The following is a 23,683-nucleotide window of genomic DNA, read 5'->3' as shown; positions in this document are numbered from 1 at the left end:
TTTCCATCAGTGTTCTGCTGCAAAGACAACATCATCACCGCTGCTAACTGGCAGAGCTGTTTGTCATTTGCACCCTGCCACTAAACAAACAGCAGCTGAAACAGATTTCGATTAACCCCGTGCCTGGTGTCTGTTGTTTAGATGCTGATGAGATATCTCTTTGAGGCCATGTTGAGTTACAGTGATGTTTCCAGATTGTGGCTCGACTGTTAAAGACCATTCTAAAGACTTGTAAAGCCTAATATCTGTTCCCAGCACTGTGTTGGTATGTAGTTATTTATGTGAAACCCTGAGGAACATCCCTCCTCAGAGATCATTATTTCATCATCACACACATAACCCCAACTACTTCATGATCATTGGATGGAGGGAGTTAAAATGCTGTTTTTAAAATGAATGCAGTGACTTTCATATTGGGTTTTTTTTAGATAGTTTTTCCAAATACCCTCACATTTTTTTGTTGCCTAAAACGTATTTCAGACCAAAAGAAGTGAAACCGGAACTTCTGTTCTGAGTTATGTTGAAGTAAAAAAAACCCATTGATATTTGTCACAAAGCTAACAGCTAAAAGTCCAGCCTGGGCAAAGAGCCTTTCTAAGCAGTATGCTGTGTTGTTCGCTTCATAAGGACAGTAGGAAAATGATCTAGTGTAGTTATATATATCTAATATTTCTGTTTTAACGACGCCGTTTCCCATAAGCCCCAGACGTCCGCGGGTTGAACATCACGACTCGCGGCATTAGCTCCAAACTGTCTGATATAACAGCAGGACAGGGAGGACTGAACACTGTAGAAGTTTGTAGACAGCAGAGATTACAGCTAAAGAAATGGAAAAAATGGCTTTATGGATATGGAAAGACGAAAGGTACAATGATTGAAGTATTTCCATGAGAGCTGTAGTCCTCTCTGTGCTCTTTGTAATCTTTGTGTGACTCACGACGGGTGCCGATTTATCCAAGAATAAGGAACAAGCTTCTCATGTGCCTTTGCTCACACTGCTTGGCCAGAGCTGCTCATGTTAAACTGTAAGTTTACACTTGAACACACATGCTGGTTGTTGCAGCTCAGATTTTGTTTTTTCAATACATGCAGTAACGTACCTGCAGCCTCCAGTTTTACGTGATATTTGATGTTGAGATCTTCATCCGAGTGCTTAATGAAACACCTATCAGATACATGATGCAGATACATGTCGCCGCCATATGTATCTGAGATGTATCATCTGCAGTAAATTGATAACTAAGTATTTGCCCAAGGCATGTTGTAATGATACTACAGATCACAAATAGTTTATATAAAAGGTCACTGGAAGCGGAGGGCAGACAGTTGACATTTTTTCTTTCGTAGCCACAGATTTGCTGTTTCTATTCTCAACTTAAAAATGCCAGGCGCTGGTGTACATCTAATGCAGGTAACCTTCAGCAAATCTCATTACTGCTTTGCTCTGTACCAACATGTCTGACCTTTACAATTTAGACTCCATCTACTGAATGCGTAAGACACAGAGCAACATGTAATGGACAACAGAAAAAAGGCTGGCAGGAAAAGGAAATCACTGAGAAACAGCATGTTTTATATTTCTGACATGTCTCTCGCTGCGCCTCCTCTTTGCCTGTAGACAAATCATTTCCCCTCAAGTATTTGTGATTCTGATTCTGAGATTGCGGGATGAGACACTTGAGAGTTTACCAGAGGACTCTGTGCTGTCCTCCGTCCTCATCTTAACAGCACACAAAAGGACTCGTGTATACAGCACCTGCTTGTATGTGCATATACAACACAAGCTCATTCACATGGCATCTTGGGCTCTTCAGGCTTAATGGCAAAGGCTCCTGCTGTGACACTTAGCATGACGACCTGCAGTAAGCCAATTTATAATTGGGCACACTCGAGCAGACTGCTTTTCTTGGCTCAAGCAACAGGACTGTTGCCCGTGCTGTAGTCCTGAATGGAGTGTGCTGAGAGAACTCGCCAGCTCATAGGTTTGCAAGGTGCCTCCGCTGTCAGAATAACAAAGAATGTGGCTGGGCGCTACGTGGAGTGCACCGCCACATTTTTCTTTCATGTTTTCTTCCCTTTTCCCCCTGTTGGGCCAGGATAAAACGCATTCAGCTGAGCAGCCCCGGACCTGAAAGAACTCTTGATGTTTCTTTGGGTGTAAAGGACAGGTTCTAGGTTGGGTTAGCACTCCTCACTTTCCAAACCTACTGCCTCCAGGTAATCCAACAACTTTTAAGTGAGCACCCACATCAGTTTGTGCTCTGGATATCCAATTTTAGCTGTGCTAGCGGAGTGGCTCTAAGGATTGTCAGTCAGTCAGTCTTTCCACCACTTTGGTCTCGACTCCTTTTGGAAGGATGGTCCCCAGAGGATGAATCCTAATGACTTTGGTGACTTCCTGACTTTCCTCTAGCGCCACCATGAAGTTGATTTCAGTGAAATGTTTCTACAGTTATTGGATGGGCTGATCCCATGGAGATACCATTCAACAGGTATTTGTATTGTCACGTCGGCCTTCTTTATAAGAGTGGTACGGGCGTTCATTGCCTAGGCGCCTGTTATACTGCATCTGTATTCAAAACATCTGTGGTCACGCATGTCTTCCTTTTCAGTGTGACGGCTGCAGTAGGGAGAGAAGATGGTGGCCATTTGACTTCACGCACATCCGCTGTTCAAACAGCAGTGTTGGTATCACGCCTGTTCGAAGGAGTGTGGTGACACCTTCCTTTGATTCACTTTCACACAAACAGTTTTCACCAAAGCAGAACAGTTGTTGGGAGGAAAGTCCCACCAGGGGGAATTTATAATAATAGGTTTTGTAGAAAAAGCTCTTGGGGGTAAAGCAAAGATTGCCTGAGGTTGTCATGGCGCTTTGTCTGTTGATTGGAGATCACTTTCGTAAACCTTTTGTGGTTTCACTAAATGTGATGATAACCGTTTTAGGGATTGTTCATCCCTCTCTGCACACTGTGTCCTTATTTGTTGACCCATGCTAATTTTTCCATGTGTTATTTGAGATGTGTTTTCCTCTTTACACCCTAATCGTCCTGCACTTATTTTCCTTAAAGAACATTGCCCAGAATAGAAACAATAAGCCTCTTTTACAGAGAGGCACAGTCAGCTCTGTCAGGTCCAGAGTGGCCCTGAAACCTGACCATAGATGTGTCACGTATGATCCTGCAAATGAAAGGACGTGATGGTTATGGGCTCTCAAATAAAATGCTAATTGGAAATCTGTTCCAGTCAGTTCAAGCCAGAAGAATAACTTGAGCTCATCTTTAATTCATGGGAGCACTTTCAGCGCTGTGCCAAGGCAATCTTCCTCCTGATTCCCAGAAGGGTCAACATTTCCTTGGGGAAACAGCTGGACGCAGGCCTCCCGGTGAATGTCTTCCACAGCTCTTTTCTCCTCCCTCCTCCTCCCTCAGAAGCATCATGAGTGTGAGGAGATTTAATGATGTGTACTATCAGTGCAGCCCAGTTTAGAGATTAGGAAGCTGGAGAATTCTTCTATTGTAGTGAGGATCATCATACAGATGTTCTGGGGGATAAATACTGTATTTTAGTCAAACACAGAGCATACTAATGCCATATGTTTGTACTTTAAAGATGGAAGGTAGTTGGGGTTTGAGGAGAAAGTCAGTTTAGTTTATAAGTATGGTTTGAAAGGAACATGTTGACTTGCTACAATCAGGCCACAGTGACTTTATTCATAAGTTTCAACATTTTCAGTTGAAGATCAAAGTCGTAGAAGTCATGAGTGCAGGCTCGCTGAGGGCAGTGCGGTTGATGGTGTTGACAGTGTACAGCAATGATTTCCAGCTCCAGCTACACTGCTGCTGCTCCGTACTTTGATTCAAAATGCTACTTCCTGCTGCTTAATAAGTTATGGCGTGAAAAGAGAAGAGAAGTTATTTCTTTGATGAAAATTGGCACTACTACAGCAAATTCACAGCATTAGAGAGTGGCGAAGGATCATTATCAGAACTAGTTTTAGTGTGCCTTATGTGTAGCTAAAATCCTGAATCACATAAAACTGTAATTTCAGAAGTCGTTTGTTTTCATTTTTTTCTTCTTTAGCTGTGACGTTGCTGTTATCCTTCAGTCATGAAAACTGAAAGGATTTGGAATCTGCAGAGCAATAATTTGAATGCATTTCCAGCTCAAACTTTTTAAGTTTTTCACATAAATGAGGGTGTATCAAATGCCGAATCTAAATCTTATGCTGTACAACACTGGACACTATCCTGTGTTCAGGTGAGGCGTTAGAGGTGCTAACTGAGTGATTACATGTGTCGTCTGTTATCAGCTTTGTAATCGAATACAATCTAGTGACAGTGCTAAACGCTGATCAAGGTGCAAAGGGACCGAGAAAACGACAGATGAGTCAGAAACTAGTATTTTCTAGTCAGATGAGCATCCCTTCAGTTGTTCCTTCAAATGTTTCTTCCTCAGTCAAGGATTATTTCTTAGACAAGGTTTCTGCCACTTGCCACTCGATTTCTGTTCTCTGGCACTTTCTGTTTGTGCACTTGTGTTGAAGTGGGAGTAAAATACAATACCAGTTTCACATCCTCTTCTTCTCTCTGTCTTGTCTGGGTTTTGTCTCAGTGGATACACCTGTGGCTCTTAAAGTCGACTGCAGCTGGAAATGTGAATGGTTTAAGGACTGACTTGAGGTTCAGGTGAATTAATCAAATGGCCAAATGACTTCGCCATATTTCATCTCTCTGAGTCTCAAAATTCCCGCATCATTAAAATTGTATTAATGAAAGTTATCCACATTTTATGATCCCGTTGCATATTCTGAAATGCATTAATTTCCAGTTTGATCAAAATTAACTGAGTCTGTTCACTGACATTTACCCTCAGATTTCAAAATGTCAGACAGCTCAGCTACATCTGTCTGACTCAGTTCCCTTCAGAGCTTTTACTTTTTTTTACTCAGAGGTTACAGCACGTCCCAAAATGTGTTATTTTGGAGGCCTAAAACCCACATTTTGAGTCGGAAATAGAGCACAGGAATAATTGCAGATGAATTTCCATGATTGCATTTTAACAACAGCTTCATGACTGCCCTCTGTGCTCTCACTTGCTTCACCTCAGCACCCTCGTCTGGCCTGGCTCAGCGTCAGCTCGCTGTGCTGCTGTTTCTCTCTTATACCCTCCAACTGAACCATTTTTGAGTTTAGAAAGTGGAGACACCATCGCAGGTGGATAAAGGGAACACCGCGCCTACTGCTCGAGTCAGAATACATTTAATTCAAAGCCACATTTTTCCAACATGGCGTACTTTAGACACGTTTTGTCTGAATGTGGATGTCGTTTACTCCCGTCTGAAGACTGCCCGTGGACGCACGACACCACACACAACACAATGATGCTGTTTCACACATCATTATAGAGGCCATTTGTATTTTTTTGCTCGCTATAATCTGTCTTATACTGTCTCTCAGTGCGCAGGCGTGAGCACGGTGGTTGAGTTGAGTCTTGAAGGTTATACACAGCACATCTGACTAATGGCCCGGCTCTCTGTACATGCTCATGCTAATCACTTCTCTGATTGATTGTGCTGCTCCGAAGCACTAATAGCATCATTAGCTGGAACTGTTGTGGCAGTCTCGGCTCCGAGCTTTCTATTCCCCCGCCGAGATTTTCTTTATAATTTCTTTTATTATTTAGAAAGTAGATCGGGACGAGTTCATGTTAAATCCAATTTGTTTTGATGCTCGGTAAAGAAAAAGTAAAACGTAAATCATAGAACAGTAAAGGTTTCTCATTAGTCCCATTGCTGCCACACCCATGCATATCTGTCTAGCTGGAGCTGCTGTTACCTTGGAAACCTCGGGACAAATGCTTTAATAAGAGAAATGATGATAGAAATAGCAGGAAGACCTGTATGTGTAAGTATCATCCCGATTAGCACCTGCATACTGATCGTATTTAACCACAATAAGGAAAAAATACCTTCATGCCAGTGTGATGGCAGTTGGTTATGATGTAGTTGTATGATTTCAATGCCAGTCAGAAATGAATTAAGGTGTAGCTTCACTGTCTGAGCCAACAGGATCGACATGCTGCTCCTCACAAACTGTTAAACTTGTACAACAAGAGTTTAGCTGATAAGCACTGAGTCACAGTCGAACACACACAAAGATTTGAACACGGTGCGAGTTCAGATGCTTGTTTAAAGCTGACATGCTGCAGCTGTAAGTTCATGAATCACAAAAACATGAATACAGAAATGCTCGTTTCTCACACCTCCGCAAGTCATTGTCATTGGTTATCAATGTATTTGGTCCAAGTAGACATTTATTTGACAGTAAAAAGGATTGGATCGCTTGTGAGGAGTCAACCTGGACTGAACAAGACGTGACATCCATTTTAAAATGTCTGCAAAGAGAACTTCCTCTGTAGCTTTCAACATCGACTGTATGCAGATGGGAATTGATCGAGTTTAAAAGTGTGTCACACATCAAAACGTTGAGAAAGGTTCATCACATTTCTATGAATCCTTAAGTGACGTTATAAGATTGCGTTTTGTCCGACCAAAAGCCCCGAACCCAATAATATTCAGTTTACTGTCACCTAAAACAAAGAAAAGGAGTAAATCATCACAATCGATAAGCTGGAAATTGGTACGTTTTTGTATTTGTGCTTGAAAAATGCCATCAGCAGTGAAATAATTCTCAAAATAGTTGCATCATTTTCTGTCATCATTGGCTAATTGATTAATGGACGGATCATTTCAGCTCTAAAATGAAATAAAAGAATATACCAGGCACCACAAAGCGTAACATCAGTATTACATCAGTGTTATCACACAGCTTTGTGCCGCTTTTAGCATCTTTTAGCTCATTGTTTTGGTTTTTCAGAATCTCATTGCTGTCATCAAACCACACAACTAAAAAAGGCCATTTTCAGTCAGCAGGTTGTAACAGTTTGAACTAGCTGCCAAAGTAAAACCTGGTGGGAAACACAAAGATAAAGAGCTTAAGATCCTTTTAGACCGAAAGACAAACCTAATATGCGAGTGAGTATTCGATTAAACAAGTTCAACAAGTCGATTATCTCATAGTGTCACAGGACGACGTTTCATTGATTTTGTTTCCTGCCTCTTGGTTGTCAGAAATGTTCTAATATTTTGTGCCTGCTTGGATGTTTTTATTTTTGATCTATGAAACAAGGAGGTGGCTCCGTCTTTCTAGAGGAGCTCGCTCAAAGCTTTCAGCGTTCATGGACGAGTGACAGAGTGACACTTCCAACATGTTTATAATCTTCTGTGTTGATCCACAAATGAATGACTGCTTAAACCGACTCTCATGCAGCTTAGTTTGTCTGCGGTTGGTTTCATTTGCTCCTATTTCATTCGATTTCAAAATGTTCCCAACAAATCACAAAGATGCCTTTTTTTGGTGAATAAGTTAAACACATTAAAATCAACATTTTAGTGAGCTTTTGAAGCAAAGATAAAGCTGAAAGCCTATTGATTTTGCACAAATGTAGCAATTAAACCAGTTTAATTGCATATTACCCAGCAGACATTACACCACTTCCATAACCATTCCCTCATCCCCTTGATTAATTCAAAGGATGTATTTTTGTACTTCATGTCACGCATCATTGCTTCTGCCTTACTGCTTATGTATTGACCTGAAGCCACCGCATTAAACTATGGCTGCATCATATGTGCTGTTAAAGCTGCTGCGCCTCTGTTCCCTGTGTGAAACGTGGATTCTGTGGCACTGGTTTTCAGAGGTCGGTCTGCTGACTGCGTCGTGACGAGGGTTTGCAAAGTGAGCGGATGGCCGAGGGGAGCTGTAAAGGGCAGGAGTGTGTGTGTAGAGTGCGGCTGGGATGCTGCCAAACTGTCAGAGAGTGTTTAGGTAGTGTCAGCTGGGGGAGATTATTAGTTTAACCACAGCTGATGTTATAATCACAAGGATGGCAATCCAGCTGGACAAACAACACACCAGTGTTTCGGTTATCATAACAAAGACACACTTATTTAAACTTAAATGTTTCAAGTGAAGGATTCACTCGGCCCTGTAAGTACCCGCTTCATTCACACACCTCCACCTCTTTGTTGTGCTGAGTTGCCTCCTGCTCTGTCTAAATGTGAGCCAGGTGTGATCCAAAGCAGCTGCTCCCTATTCTCCTCAAATCTGGTGCAGCATGAACTCAAACTGTTATCTTTTTGTAGCATTTAGATTCATTATATTTTAAAAATTCAAAAGGAACAGAGTATTTGATTCAGATAAATTCCGCAAACACCCGAGTAAAATAAACCAAAGCATACGTCTGGTAAAGGCGGCAGCGAGCCAGCTTTTATTGAGCTGTGCTGTTTTCTGACCATAGATATGGATGTTAATCACATATTCATTAAAAAAACACGTCAATATCAGATTTAACACAGATTGTTGTGCTAATTTTGCAGCATCAGCAGCTGCAGCTTTGTGTTTCCTCCAGGCTCCCTGAAGTCAGCAGGGCTGGAGTCAATTCACTTTCGCCTCCTATTGATTCAACTAAACATTAAGTAAGGTATAGTAGCATTAGTTGTGATGCTAATACTCAATTATTTCACTCTTATTGTTGAGGAAAAAGATATTATTTAGGACTTGTAAGGTAAACATTCTGGTCGCCTCATTTGTTTTTAGCATTTTCAAGATGCATTTTGTTTACCCTGAGGACTCAGTGCATATGTTCAGGTCCTTAGTTATATCTCTCCCTTGGGGTCGACCCCAAGTCCCCACAGAGATCATTAAACCTTCATGTAATTCCATGTGATTTAATCTAAACTTGACCCCCGCCCTGCGAGTGGAGCTGTGTTTGGAGAGCTGCTGAGATCAGCTACAGTGCAGACTGAAGAAATCTCCATTCACCTGCTGTTATTAAAATAAGTGATGAAATGAAAGCGCTCTTTCCAACGACATACACCAGCCCCCTGTGGTTTCCTCTTACCTCAGAGAAGGATTGTTCCTCTCCTGCCTGAGGCTGACAGGCAGCTCAGCTGAGCTTCCCCATCACACTTAAATGTTCAGTTTTACCTGCAGAGGCTTTTCCTTTGAGTCCCGTCACCTCCTGCCCCGACAGAGTCGACAGTGCTGCCGTCTACAGGCAGAATAAGCAACTTCGTCTGTGTGTGAGTCAGAGTATTGAGAACTTTACAATCAAGTACACAGACGAGTACGAACATCACAGATGCTGTTCTGTAATATTTGATCTGTGAACTCGTCATGTTTTCATATTTTACAGACTGGTGGCTCCCGACGCTGAGAGAGGAGACGAGCACTCTGATAGCTCAGGTTTATGGAAACAACTCCATTTGCTTCATATCAAAGGATATTAAAGGCTAAATATTTATTAATCCCAACCTTTAGAAAAAGGAAAATGACTTAATGTAGTTCAGTTTTCTCTGGATGGATTCCTTAACTCAAACGCTGTTTTATATTTTGTGCTTATTATTTTTAAAAAGTTAAGAACTTTACACACAAGAATTTAATTTGGAAAAATAACACACTTTCAGAACGGGATTGCATCTTTATTTTGCCCTTTAAGCTGCACTAGTCAATATTATTATGTTAAAAATATCCCATTTAGTACGCCAACTCTTTTTCGACAAAGGCAAAAACCAGTTTTATCAAACTTTGCAGCTTTTCTAATGCTGTTACGTTTGTGGAAACACGACTGCTTGCTCAGACACGAGGCCGACATGTTAAATTGCCGTCATATTAGCGTGCATGTCTGAAAGGGGCTTTATGAATTTCTAGAGCTTTAACCATAAACTGCCTTGAAGCTCAACACGCTGCCTCCTGCAGGGGAAATGTAGCAGGACGGTTGAAGCGTCAGCTCCGTCAAATAGACTTTTATGGTCATGCAAAGCCAGCCGTTGGTTTAAGGTTGTTGTGTTTAGCACAAAATGAAACAATGCTGATCAGCACTGCAGCGTTCTGTGTCTGTACACAGCCACACAGGCGTAAGGTGAAGCCGGTGTGAAACATCAACAACAGTGACTCAAAGATGATTGACAGGCCCCAGTAAAGACCTCCACTGCCTCTTAACAAAGGAAGCCATTTCTTGATTATTCTATGAACCCTGACAACAACTATTAGATGAAATGACGATTAAATGAGCGGCTACCACGAGACCGTCAACCTTTTCACTTAATCTCCTTTCTGTTCATTTAAAGACCAACGAGTTGAGGGAGAGGGCGGGAGGTGAATGCTGCCCCACAGTGTGAGATTTTTTACTCAAGTTGACAAGAGTTACAGCAGTCAGAATAGAAAACACATAAAGCAGAGAAAAGCCATTGATTGCTTTGCCTGCCATCACTGTCATTTTAAATTATGCTGGGGTTTTGATGGATGGCAGCCCGCCACAAGATGGCGGACGCTGTTTTTATTCACCTCCCTCATCTTTCATTTACTTGCAAGTGTCATGGCCTCACCTGTGCTTTTACAGACAAGTCCAGCAGGAAGCTTGTGTCCTTATGATTCATCTCCAGCTGTCATCCTCCTCGTACCGGACTCCAGCTTTGCAGAGCCACTGTTGTGTTATTAAGTGATTTTCATCGGAAACATTCTAGGCCTCATTAACATGAACCCATGAATGTTTAATTGTGGTTTATATTTACTGGCTGCTCTCTCACCACCAGTTTACCACTATGTGTCCTTTGATCTGAAACAGTGTCATTAATATTGAATATTGTGAATATTTTAAATGAAATGCATGCCATGGCATCGCAGACATAGGCGTAGATTTCATGGTGGAGGACGCAGGGGACACGTATGAAGAGTGCACCAGTATTCTGACCGCGAATGAGCTGACATTTATCATGAAGGGTTTCTCAGTGAGGCTCAAAACCAAGTAGGTGAGTTGTGATGGCAGCTAATGAGCTACTAGGTAATGTTTACCTTTTCGAGTTTACACACATATGAGCTATTGAAGTCCAGAGGGTTTGTAAATTAATTGAATTGAATTCATTCGTTCCTTACTGCATTATATTCCATTATATGTTGAATTGAATCCCTGCCCTCTTCATCTCTTCCTCTACCAACAAAACGCCAGCATTAGTGTGTGTAGCCGACAACTTTGACTCTGATTTTGACTGTTTGTTTGAGCGTTCGGAGAATTTTTAAGTAGTTTGGATTGCTGTAAATAATTGAGCACCTTTTAGCAGTGTGGTAGGAGCTGTGGAGCATGACTTCCTCTTGTTTTTGGATTAAGAGTTCAGGTTAAAGAACTGTCTCTTTCTTAGGGCAGTTTCAGTTTTAGTTTGGTGTTTTGGGCATTTTTGGGCACTGCTAGTTTTGAAGTTGGAAAATACCGCGAGCTGGCCTTTCATGGGATGGGAGTGAAGAGTCGCTCATCATGTGGTGTCTAGGTTTCCCCTAGACCAGGGACATAACAAACGCCCCTTGGAAATCAAAAATGAATGGAGAGGTTCCAGACTGATTCGCATTCGTGAATCGGTCTGGCGATGCCAAGCTAGAATTGTGTGTTTTCCTTTACATAAATGAAGACATTTCCACCGTAAATTGATACAGAAAAAGCACAAATTGGTGCATAAAAAAAATCACCAGAATGCAGTAAATTAACTGTTTGAAGCTCAAAATTTCCTGGGAGGAAATATGTGCCCCCTCCCCTCCAATGTTGAAACAGAACCTACGCCCTTGATTGCAGCCAAAGAATGCTGTGTAATTGTATCTGACACTTGGGTTGGCTATATCCCTAATTAATCAGTGATTTCCCTTCTGTTTTAGAATTGCAAATTGGATATGTTGAGCCTTTGAGCTGTTCTTCACACCGACTGCCTAGCTGGACTGAGAAACACTCTTTATGGCTCCAAGCTAATTATTCAGCCTGTGGATCCAGGCTCTGGAAGGCTGCCTCTGACTCTAGCTGTAGGCTGTGTGTGTGTGTGTGTGTGTGTGTGTGTGTGTGTGTGTGTGTGCATGCCACTGTAGCATACAGTAAGTGTCAGAGGAAATAACTGTACGTGAATGCATTTGACATTTCACTTCTGCGTTCCAGTTCTTTGTATTTGACCGTTTATGCATTATACATGGGTGTGTTTTACTCTTTCAACATTTTCATAGTTCTGGTTCTGAACGACGTTTTTCATTGTGTGTGCATATAATTTGCGTGTGTGTGTGTGTGTGTCCATGCAGTGTTGGGTTTCTGCTTTAATTTCTTTTGACAGTGAAAGGTTTCTTCAGGCTCATGTGTGGCCTTCATAGCTCCCGAGGTATAAATGTCTTTTCATCACATATTCAAAGATGAGATCACAGGGAGTTGTCACGTAGTGTTGCCGAACATCTAGCCAAACGCTGAAAAGCAACGTGTGTTCAAGTCAAAATAATGTCAAGCTCGTACACTTGCGGCAAATTAGATATTCGTCTCGGTCTGTGTTGTTACAAATCTGTTTTATAATAATGTGGGTGGCCTCGGATGTTGTGATAATGATTCAGAGCTGCCACACTTTGCATGCTGTGACAAACTAAAATGAAGGAGCTATATTCTGGGTTTGGTTTTCTTCCACCACTTTCCACAGAAACTGAGAGCAGCTTAAAGGAGTTCAATTAAGAAATAAAAAAAGTGAAATGGAAATAAAAAAAAAAACACCCTTCTTCATCGCACAGGGAGAAAATGTTCTCCTCTGTAATTGGCAGAAGAACGCTGATGAACGCAAACGAGTAAAACCTTGAATTTTTATAAAGCCATGCGTTCCTGCATTGAGTTGACTCGGAAGCTTTTTATTTACTTGTATTTTCGAAGCCTATTTAACTTCACTGAATTGGACAGAAATTATTTGTTGGCTGATGTTATTTTGGTAAACCAAGTATGAATGAAAGCTTCACCATTAAAGCGGCAGAATATACAAATACAAAGTACAAAGAGTGGGTTTGAATGAGAAATAAGGTAAAAAGATGCCGTCCTTGCACAGACTGCGTAAGACTGCGTATGATGTTGTGTGGGTGTTTGATGTGTTTATTCAGAGCCACTAAGGACATGTTGCATGATTGAAATACTGCTTTAATCCAAGATTTATGGATAAAATAAGAAATGTACGTTTTTCTACATTTATTTAGTTTTAAAGTTACTGTACTTTATTTGGCAGTTATATCACAGCAGTCAATGTTTCTTTTGCTCTCAAATGAGGAAAAATAGATCCTGTTATTAAATGAGTTAAATACTGAGACCAGCAGGTGTCGTGAGAAAAAAATAATTTTAAATTAATAATTTGCATGTTTTACATAAAACAATGAAAACTGACGTTGTCAGTGCTCCCTGGTGGGCAAACTCTGTAATGACAACACTGTTTCAGTCAGCTGCTAATCGGTTTCTGATTTGTTGATGGGTCCAGTCAAAGAAGACACCAGCAAACAGGCTAAAGTACATCAACGTACGGCATCTACTTCCAAAACTACAAATGATGCAAAAATAATAATAATAAAAAGATCTCTGGACTTCTAACAAAACAGTATGTGCAGTGTTAATCTATATGAATACTGATGAAAAAATATTTGTTGAGTACCTTTCCTGAGCAACAAAAAGTGATCTTGGAAAACGAAAATTAAAAACTAAGCTGGTAACTTTGCACATCAAAGACCAGCGTCAACATATATATATATATATATATTATATCAAAATAACTTAACGTCCTTGCCGATAACAACAACATTTTCATAAACAAAGAGGGGTATTAAAGGAGGACTTGAGAGATTTGTGAAAAAATAAAAAAATAAAAAAGACAACCACTTTAGCTGAAAGTACAGTGGAGAGCTGATGTCTAGCTGTTCTCCTGCGCTACACACAAACCTTCACTTTCATGCACACAGCAGTCTCTCGTTGCACTGTAGCCGAGTGGCTCGGCAGCAGCAGCAGACAAACAGAGGGGGGCGAAGGACAGCGCGAGTTAGCACAGAGAGAGACAGGCGCTCTCATCAGTGACGGGCTCACCGGCTGCGTGGACGGAGCTGTGGCGCAGGAGGAGGAGAAGAGGTGCAACGGGAGGACGAGCTGCCTGAAAACCGGAGCAAAACGGGGGAGACCACGAGAAAGGGAGGGGGTAAAAATGGAGAGAGACCACTGAGGGGAGAGAAGTCATTCGGAGCAGGAAGAGAGAGCAAGCTGGATGAACCTGACAAGGACACAGAGGGAAGAGAGCGCACAGAGAAGCCTTCCCTGACGGGGGAGAGAAGTGAGGGAGTGCGTGCACAAAGTGGAAAAGAAGAAGAGGAGGAGGAGGAGGAGGAGGAGAGGGAGCCTGACAAGAGGTCGAGCTTACGGGTCTTGACTGACACGAGAGCAAAGAGGAGGAGCGTGAGGGCAAGTTGATGGATTTGATTTGGAGAGAGTATTTTTAGAAGGAGGAGCGGAGACATGAGAGGAATATTGAGATTAGAGATGCTGTCTGAGTGGAGGAGAAAAATCTAGGAAGGAGGAAGAAGTAGAGAGACTAACAGGAGACAGAGAAAAGGGGGAGAGATGTTGAGATCAGAGTGTGACAGAACAGATTATCTCTGGTCTGGTTTCCCGCAGGAAACCGCTGTGAGTGTATGTCCACGTATGCGCATGAGTGCTTCCTCCTCCGTGTGAAAGTGTGTTGGAGCATGTTTCTCACTGTGGCTGCGGTGCTGAGAAGCAGGTCCGCTACGAGATGAAGCTACCCCGCGGTTACCCGCAGGACTTAATAACACTGGTTAAAGCCAAGTGGGGGGAGACAAGGAACCGACCGGTGACATCACGAGGAAGTCGAGGCATCAAAAGTGAGACCGCAAAGTGGGACAGAAAACAAATGAGCATGGGAGACTTTTGTGAATTCAATTAAAGCTTGTACTTAATAGTGACAAGGAACTGATTGCCGCCTCTGGCTGCCGAACGCCTCTGCAAGCCAGTGAAGCCAAAAAACACTCACGTAACTCAGAAGAAGAGAAACCACAGCGCTGGAACAAGGCAAGCTCTCCTCTAACAGACTGCACCACACCAACCAATTCCCTTCGCTGTCGTCTCATTATTTTAATTACCTTCCCTTCTTTCATTTGTTTTTTCGTCCTCTCTGCTTAGCCCTTGGTATTTTGTATTCTATCCTCCACTCTCCCTCTCTCTTCCCCTCCCTCTTCCTCCTGCCTTCGCTCTCTCTGTCTCATCCTCTCTTGTTCACTGTCACACTAACTGCGGTGGATGCTGGAGTCACTCATGTAGAAGCCACCTTGCTTGGAGCACATTTGCCCAGCTGATTTTTTTTTTTCTTCCCCTGCTGAGTTGGATGATTGGAGCACTCTCAGATCGAGAGACCAGGAGAGACGACCAACAAGTAGCTGCTGCTGAGTTCATCAGAGCTTCTGCACCACCAGGAGAAGACGACTTCAAAACACACAGATTTCCTTGAGGGTACTTCTACGTGTGCATGCAGCATATTTACTGTTAAGACTGCAGGGGTCATTATTATTCGTAAGGCCAAACACATATCCAGGTGTGGATTACAGTAGTGGATTTATCCTGGAGCTACATGTGGGCCCCAGCCCCTGAGGCCTGGCTGGGAAATGAAGCCTTTCCCGCGGCTGTAGGAGCGCTGTGGGCAGCTATGGCCCTGGAGGGGCGCTGTCTCCGGCGGGGATCCCCGGTCATGATCAGAAAGGGACGTCAGCGACGTCCTACAAAGCCAACTCTGGGTCGGGTCACTTCCACTCTGCTGTCAAGGACACGCCTGCACGGCCTGAGGCATGTTTGCGTCCCTGGTGGCTCTGTGGGCCGCAGGGCCTTCTGGCTACTGGCCCTCTGCACCTCCCTGGGGCTGCTTTTATCCTGGTCCTCCAACCGCCTACTCCACTGGCTTTCCTTCCCCACGTACACACGGGTCCACACGGAGTGGGCCAAAGAACTGGCCTTCCCCGCAGTCACTATCTGCAACAACAACCCTATCCGCCTCTACAAGCTCACCAAGAGCGACCTGTATTTCGCTGGCCACTGGCTGGGCCTGCTGCTGGCTAACCGGACAGTGAGGCCCATGGTTCTGGACTTGCTTCAAGAGGACCGTCAGGCCTGGTTCAGTAAGCTGTCGGACTTCAGGCTCTTTCTGCCCCCCAGAAACTTTGAGGGAACCAACCTGGAGTTTATGGACAGACTGAGCCACCAACTGGATGACATGCTCCTCTCATGCAAGTACAGAGGAGAGCCATGCGGCGCTCACAACTTCTCTTCTGTAAGTCAAAACTTCTTCTGTTGTGTTTTCTGGAAGCTTTCTGCCAACTCTGTCGGCGTCAGCATCTCCTCTTGTACTTTCATCTCCTCACATGTTGTCTATACTGTCAGATATCCCGGTCTAAACATCCACTGCAGCGGAAAAGTTGCAAATGCATTGCATCACGCTGAACCAACAAATTGCTTCCCTCCATTATCTTTTTGGCGTGTATTCTCTTGTGGCTTTTGATTTACCTGCTTTAATGGAAAAGTTATAAGGCTGTAAAAACACAGTATACAAGCTGTCGTGAGTTCCTGTTATAGCTGACTGTTAAAGCTTTCTTGGTCATCACACAATAAGATTAGCAAAATGTGTTACTGCATGGGGCTATTAATAAATCACCGGCACAGCTCTTGTTAGATTAATGCTTGTACAACAAATCCATAAAGCTTTTGCAGAGTAAAAAACTATACAGAAAATGGCATGAACAGTAGGCATGGCCATATGATACATGGATCAATTGGGTTACATGTGAGCTTGTGGCTAGGCATAGCTACAAACGCTACATATCAAAAAGTTTCTCTACAGTACAGTACAGCCCCCCCAGAGGAGTTTGCTGCTTCTGTGTGATCGCTCTCATATCTGTCTTCTTTGCTGTGTGGGTGGTTGTGGGTTTGAGGATTGTGTGCCCGCTCTTCCCTGTATATTCCCTTGGCTCGCCTGAACTATGGCAGATGTTTTCTCTGCGGCAATGCAGAGGCTCAGGCTGTCTTTGAAAGTTTTTCTTCTTGCCATTTCATTTCAGTTCTTTTTGCTCTCTGGTACTGTGGCCTCAGAGTCAGTGACTGACTGACTGAAAAATGGCAGATAAATACCTGTGTGCAAAGGCTGTGTCTGGTCTTTGGTGTGTTTCTTGTTTGTTCTGTGTTTTTGCTGCCGTAGAGTTTTTTCTTTTCACACTTAAAAGTTATAATTAAGATGTTCACCAAACTCTACTTTTGATTTATAGCTATATTTTTCCAACATTTGTTATTCATTTCATTTGCATTGTTAGTTATTGTTTCCATTGTTAGTGGCAGAGTCAGTTCATTGAAATTGCAACGCATGCATACATTGGGTGTGATGCAGGAAACAACTGGCCATGTATTCGCTCAGTTCATTCTAAAGACCCATAATTGATGTATTCACAACTTCATAATAGAAAACATAGTCAAGCAGAGCCTACTTGACTACGTGGCGTTGAATTGCACAAAACAGAAGGCGGAGAGGAATCTCACTCGTTTTTGTTGTCTTCTGTCATATCAAGGTTTTCTAACGCATTTAACCTATTGAATGTCAACAATATCTTGCAATGGACTCCATAATGTTGAAAACACAAACTCATAATTGCCATCTGAATGCTCACAATACAACACTCAACCGAGCATAGAAGCGCTCCCTTCCTTTCACTAAGATGTGGTATATAAAACCACAGATTTATGTCTTTTACAAGCTGAAGGTCAGCAGTTGTTGTTGCGTACATTATTTGATCAAACTGGATGACTTTCATTAGTTTTTCCAGGTCTTGTGAGTGGTGCTGCCCCTTTTGTCCACTTTGTTTTGTCTCTTTCTCAGAAATGGGACAAGGTGCATCAGCCCACTGCCATGCAAATTAAGTGCTTAATCAGAACCATGTCCTCAAGCTAGGGTCCATTAACAATGTTTTGAAGCAACCCCATTCAGTTCAGTGCAGAGAGACATATTCCTTCTCTGTTGGATGTAAATGTCATGTTCAGTACAGTGCTGGAAAGGTGTAGGTTTGTTGATGTGCCTGCTTTGTTACAGCAATGTTCAAAGGTCAGCTTGAATGTCAAGTGAATGCATTCATGGATGCGGATTTACTGACAGTGAGTTCTACCATTGTTAAGCTTGTAATGTGAAAAGAGTTGGGGATCTGAGTTTGAGTCTAGTAGCAGTTTCCCAAAGCTGAAAGATTTTCTGGCATTCAATATGTCTGAACATTGTGTAAGAAAGGATCTCAGTAGAATATCAGTAGATCCAAAGGGGGTGATACCATCAAGGACAAGTTTACATGTTTACAGTTCTGCACAACACAATAACACTATACAGTCCCTCAACTTCACTGAGACCAGTAATGAGATGTGTAATAATATATAAACGTAAAGTTTCTGTCGAAGTACATTCTAAATATTTTGGGTGTTACATGGACAGTGTGTTGGATATTGTCAGCTTTACTTCATCAGAGCCACATTGACGCCCCAGTCCTGCCTGCTTCCTCATCTTGTTCTACCTCATATGGGGCCTCATGCCGTTAACGGGCCCTCAGTGCCTTTGCTAATCTCATTAGCCTGCTGCTACTAGTCAGCAAAGACTCCCCAAGGCCTGTTCATTATCACTGCATTTAGAGCACTGTCACTCTTAGACCAAAAAGGATGCAACAACCAGATTAAACGGGGAATAGGGAACACATGCACATTGACTTGTGAGTAAATAAACACGAGCGTCCTTGTGGTCGCGTGTGTACAAATTCGAATGCCTGCATGCATGAATGTCTCGGAGAATAAGTGAGAAATCCAGGGTTGATAGAGGTTGGGTATTACAGGCTTAAGAGTACAGAGGATGCTTTGAACTGCCAAGCAGCGGGTGGTTTGGGGGGTGGAAGGAGAAGAAAGGTACAGCTAGAGGTTTGGAGGGAGAGATGGTATAGAGAAAAAGCATCTGGTTGGTCTGGTAGGGAATACAAATGTGTCCCATAATTCTGGCCAACCCCTTGAAGCAGCAGAATTTCATGTGCTGAATCTACTTTATCACAGTGAATGGGAACTAGTGGAAGGCTGGCTAATCAATAAATCTATTAGCTTCGTGCTATAGTTTATGGTGGTCTGTTTTGCTCCCACATCTCCAATACTGATATACTGTCAGCCGCCCCGCAGCCAAGTCCCAACTTCACAGCGGGGGATAACAGAGCTGGAGCGACGCGCCAAAGACCGGGCAAACGGTTCCAGCTATCCACCGTAAAATGTAAGCGATACTTTATCAAAGCACAGCTAGCTAAGCCTCTCTCTGTGGAAAAGAGACACATCTGCAACTTTCCCATGCTCCATGGAGGACTAGATAACTGCGCCCGCAATGACAAATTAAACAATGCTTTTGGAGAGCAGCACCTAATCACACTCCAGGCTGGGTATGGAAAACAGGTGAGCCTCTTTGCCTGGACACTGTAATGTATCAGCTCTATCTCCAGAGACATCTCATAACTGCAGAGCCACCGTAACGCTCCACTGCACCCTTAAAGTCTTTGGCTTGAGCGGGTTTGCTCATATGTGTTTGTGAATTGTGCATTATATGGGGGCAATACTGTGTGTCATATTTAGTGTTATTAATGTTTTGGCCTTTTATTAAAGCTGCTGTAATCATTTTCTTTATAGTAACAATGGATCAAATGTGAAAGGGGTCGCTTGTAGTGATGAACCCAGAGAATAATAACCCGACTCCACAGTTCCCCTCAGCTCTACGAAGCATTTTAGCATCTTTCAGCTCATTGTTTTGGTTTTATGGTCCACAACTTTACTGTTTTGGTTCACTCTCATCAACCTCGAAGCTCTAAAAATCCAACGGAGTGAGTGACTAGCTGGTGAACACGGCGCCGCATTTAGCAGCTAAAGAAACAGATATTTCCCTTGGGAGGGAAAAGCAGAGTGAATATTGGACTTACATTCATCAGGAGGCCAGAAACACAACTCCAGTGAACGCCAGTGTTGCTCTGTGTCTGCTGGGTGTGTAGAAATACAACTCGGCCATAATATGTCCCTGTTGGGTTTACAGCTTGTGTCTGCTACCTGTAAAGTTGCCAAAGAATCAATTCATGCAGGTTTAACTATATTAATCACCGGAGCTATTTATTAATAGGTTGACGTTCAACTGAAAAGGTTTAATAAATGCAAAGTAAGCTCAGGTTGCTCACAGGGAAGGTGCAGATTAACAAACAAATGCTTTGATCTACTGTTGAATTTATAATCACAAAGTCCTCTGTGATATTTACTTGTAATTGTTTCAGTTCAGCTTAATTTCCATTTTTGATATTTTTCCTTTAATTGCACACCTTTTTTCTTTTCTTGTGCTTTAATAACACCCTGCTCAGTTCTGCTCATAACCAACAGTGACAGCTGCAGGGGTGGGCATGGATGTTGGCCCCCCCCCCAAAGGTTAATTGATTAAGCATTGTCGCTTCCTGCTCTACAGGATGTGTTTATAGAAATTCTTTCAGAGCTGCATGAGATTTTTCTACCTACACATATCATTGACTTATTTACAGCTACACCTGTTTTCATACTGCAGCTCTAATTATTTACAGATTTATTTTGAGCGCTTTGGAAAAACAGAAGTATCTGCACCACCTGTTGACTCATCCTTCTTACTTTCCACATCAACCATAAGCGCAATGAGGCCCCGTGAAGCCGTCCACGAAGCCTGGTCAATCACCACTGAGCCTGGAGGGGCCTGAAGTTTGAAGCACATCCAGGTAATAATGCAGGTCTCTTCTCCTCTCGTATGTTATTGACCTTTTTCAGTACGATCCTGTAAAGCAGGACCATAAACTATTGATCTGGCTTGAAATAAACAAGTCAGGTGGAAGCTGCAGCTCCAACCACAGCAATCTCATTAACACAGGTGGCCCCATGCTTACCATGCACCGCACCCCCAATCCAATTCCCCTTTTTTAGAACAAATGGCCCGACTGGTTTAATGGGCTCCAACTTCCAGCTTCTATTAAAAACCATAACAGTGCTGTGTCATAATATGAATGGCCACGACGGCGGCCATTGATATGCCACAGCCACTGGATGTAGCCAGCATCCAATAGCTGTTTGACTGCAAGCCACATAGGCCATAGCGGATATTCACCTTAATCTCCCGGTATAATGCAAACCTTGAATGCAGATGAAAAGATTATACATGGTTAGTATTCATAAGGTCACGTCAATGCATAAGCCACATGACTTATTAAAGGTTAGTGTTCGAAATAGAAAGCTAATGGATGCTGTTCTCTCCCATGAATACCATTACCTGGAGCTGTATCCAATATCCATCGCACCTTATGAGGCACGTGCATCGGTTACAGCAGAAGAGCTCCACATGCTCTCTGCGTGTGCCATACTGTAGTAAAAAAAACAACATTTATATGATGTCGGTTTAAGACGAGAGTGATGTCAGATGGCGGAGGCAGTGATTGCTGTATTTGAATAGCGTCTTGTTTGACTTTAAGTCTCACTATCACTGTTTTCTTCCTCACACACACACACACACACACACACACACACACACACACACACACACACACACACACATATCCTTTACTAAAGATATGCATACTACTACGCCCACGATTCAAATCTATATTCACTCTCAGGACCTAAGGGCAACAAACACCCACCTACAGTATTGTCTCTGCATGTTTTGTGTGTGTTAGTCAGAAAGGGCATAAGTATGTAAATGGTAATGGACACAATATAAAAACAACCTTTAGTACAATACAACGAACACTACAACAATAAAACTGTCTCAAAAAATTACCTTATAGTTGCGTCAACAACTCTCTGACACAAAGTCAACATAAACTAAACAGTAGAAGCTTCACAAAGGGAAGATGTATTGCAGGGCTGTTGGATTTGATTGCATCTGGTTGCACTGCTGTACCTGATAAACCCGGTGCAGATCATGTTTTTCTCAGTGTGAAATAAAAGGCAGTCAATAGGTTCATAGAGACTCAAACATCACGGGTATTTGTTGACTGTGACCAGCCACCTTGCCTGCACTGTCATGTGTTATTTCATAATACCGCATTAGCTCAGTGTAGATGAGTCAGGTGAAGTTAAAAGGTCTAATTATCACATTCAGAACCAGAACTTATTGTCATGAGATCAGCTGTAACTAAAGATTTGAGTTGATTAAATATCCAACTGATTGTTTACTTAGCTCATGAAATTAAGCCGCTTATTAGCACACCTCCCAGCATGCATTATGTTTGGGTGAATGCTGGGTTCATGTCATATGGGTCAGAAACACATAATTACGCTCCAACTCCAACATGACACAAATGCGGCAAAGATCCTTCTTTTTTTCTAATTTGGAGAAAATGACCTGACAGAAACATTTCACAATTGAAGCAAACCATAATGAAGATACAGTAGATTTCCACTTCAACAGCTGTGACTTAATTACTCTGGTATCATATTGATGGATCAGTGCTGATACGGGCGTGAAGGCAGCTGCTGACAAAAGGTGTAGTGATTAGAATTACAATTACAATGAAGTTATTACAACCCTGTTTATTCGAGCCTTGTTAAGAAACACCAACGCCGCCAATTCAGTTTATATGAACAAGAGTGGGCACTGAGGCATACTTGAAGTGTTCTGTGGGGATTTGAATCAAACTCGACTGCGTCCAACCATCTTTATGAACCTGTGCTTTTGTTAAAACAGGTCGAAATGCACTTGGACGGCCTGTGTGTGAGAAGCACTGCATCATATCGTCATAAACAGCCTGTTAGTGCTCAGAGGAAGGGAAGCAGGGACAGGAAACAGAGCTGGCTGTGTCCACGGGACTTGTTTGGCGGATCTATCACCAGCAGGCACGGCGCTGACACTAATATGGGCTTCACAGCGTGTGATACTGGCTCTGTCTGGCTCTCCTCATAGGTGTCCCTTATCATGTGACAGGGCAGCAATCAGCCCACAGCCACAAACACACACACACAAGATGCAATAAGAGTGTGAAGAAAATGTTGTGGCTGACTTCTGCAGCACATGATCTCTTACTCACAGGAGCCCCGATGGCAGTCTAAACTTCACACTTCTGCTCCTACTTATTTCAGTTAATTGCACTGAATCTACAGTCTTGTAGAAAGGCTTAATTACAAAAGTATTAAGAGGCACGTATACAGGATTTCATTTGGCATTGGCAAAAGTTATATTCCATTTTCTAACACATTGGAAACAGTCCAAGAACATTTTTCCATCTCATCACATCCTACACACTAGACTTCAGCTTTCACACTCTGACTATGAGATTGTCAGGGTGTTGCCGTCCCCTGCGGTTATTGGAGCTCACGCCGCATATGACCACTTTAGTCTTCATGCTTTCGACCTTCTTTCTACGAGTCAGGCATTATGTGCTGTGGTGTTGCGTAGGTTGAAGTCTGCAGGGATTAGCCGAGCTCTGAGGATGTTCAGGTCAAACTGCAGCTCGACATCAGAAGGCACAAGTTCCCAGGCCCCAGGGGCAAAATGTGCAGATTCAGCCATGTCATAGGCATTAATGCTGTTTGGATCTCACCTAGCTGCATCCTCCTTATCACACTCTGTCCTCTAATGTGCGTCTCTGACATGCATTACAACAGCATCTAATTCCTTTAAAGACCTAATCATGGTGGTGCTGTTGTCAGCCACCTCAGCTGTGTGCAGCAAAATGAAAACAGCCATTTCATCTCATTCTTC

The 23,683-nt window shown here is 42.7% G+C and overlaps 1 protein-coding gene across 2 annotated transcripts in view; it reads left to right on the top strand.

Annotated features, from left to right (window-relative positions):
* Window positions 1-23,683, top strand: part of asic2 (acid-sensing (proton-gated) ion channel 2) — a 280,573-nt gene that overhangs the window by 182,146 nt on the left and 74,744 nt on the right. Inside the window, exon 1 of one of the 2 annotated variants that reach the window (XM_070922748.1) lies at window positions 15,515-16,207. The exons of the other annotated variant lie outside the window; for it this stretch is intronic. Within the exon in view, the coding sequence (XP_070778849.1) occupies window positions 15,515-16,207 (693 nt within the window). Of the gene's footprint in view, window positions 1-15,514; window positions 16,208-23,683 lie in introns of those variants that run through there. 2 annotated transcript variants of the gene reach the window in all.

This window comes from Enoplosus armatus, chromosome 17 (assembly GCF_043641665.1).
Source record: "Enoplosus armatus isolate fEnoArm2 chromosome 17, fEnoArm2.hap1, whole genome shotgun sequence".
Lineage (NCBI taxonomy): Eukaryota > Metazoa > Chordata > Actinopteri > Centrarchiformes > Enoplosidae > Enoplosus > Enoplosus armatus.
The sequence above is the reverse complement of the archived record's forward strand: the minus strand, read 5'-3'. Positions and strand labels throughout refer to the sequence as shown.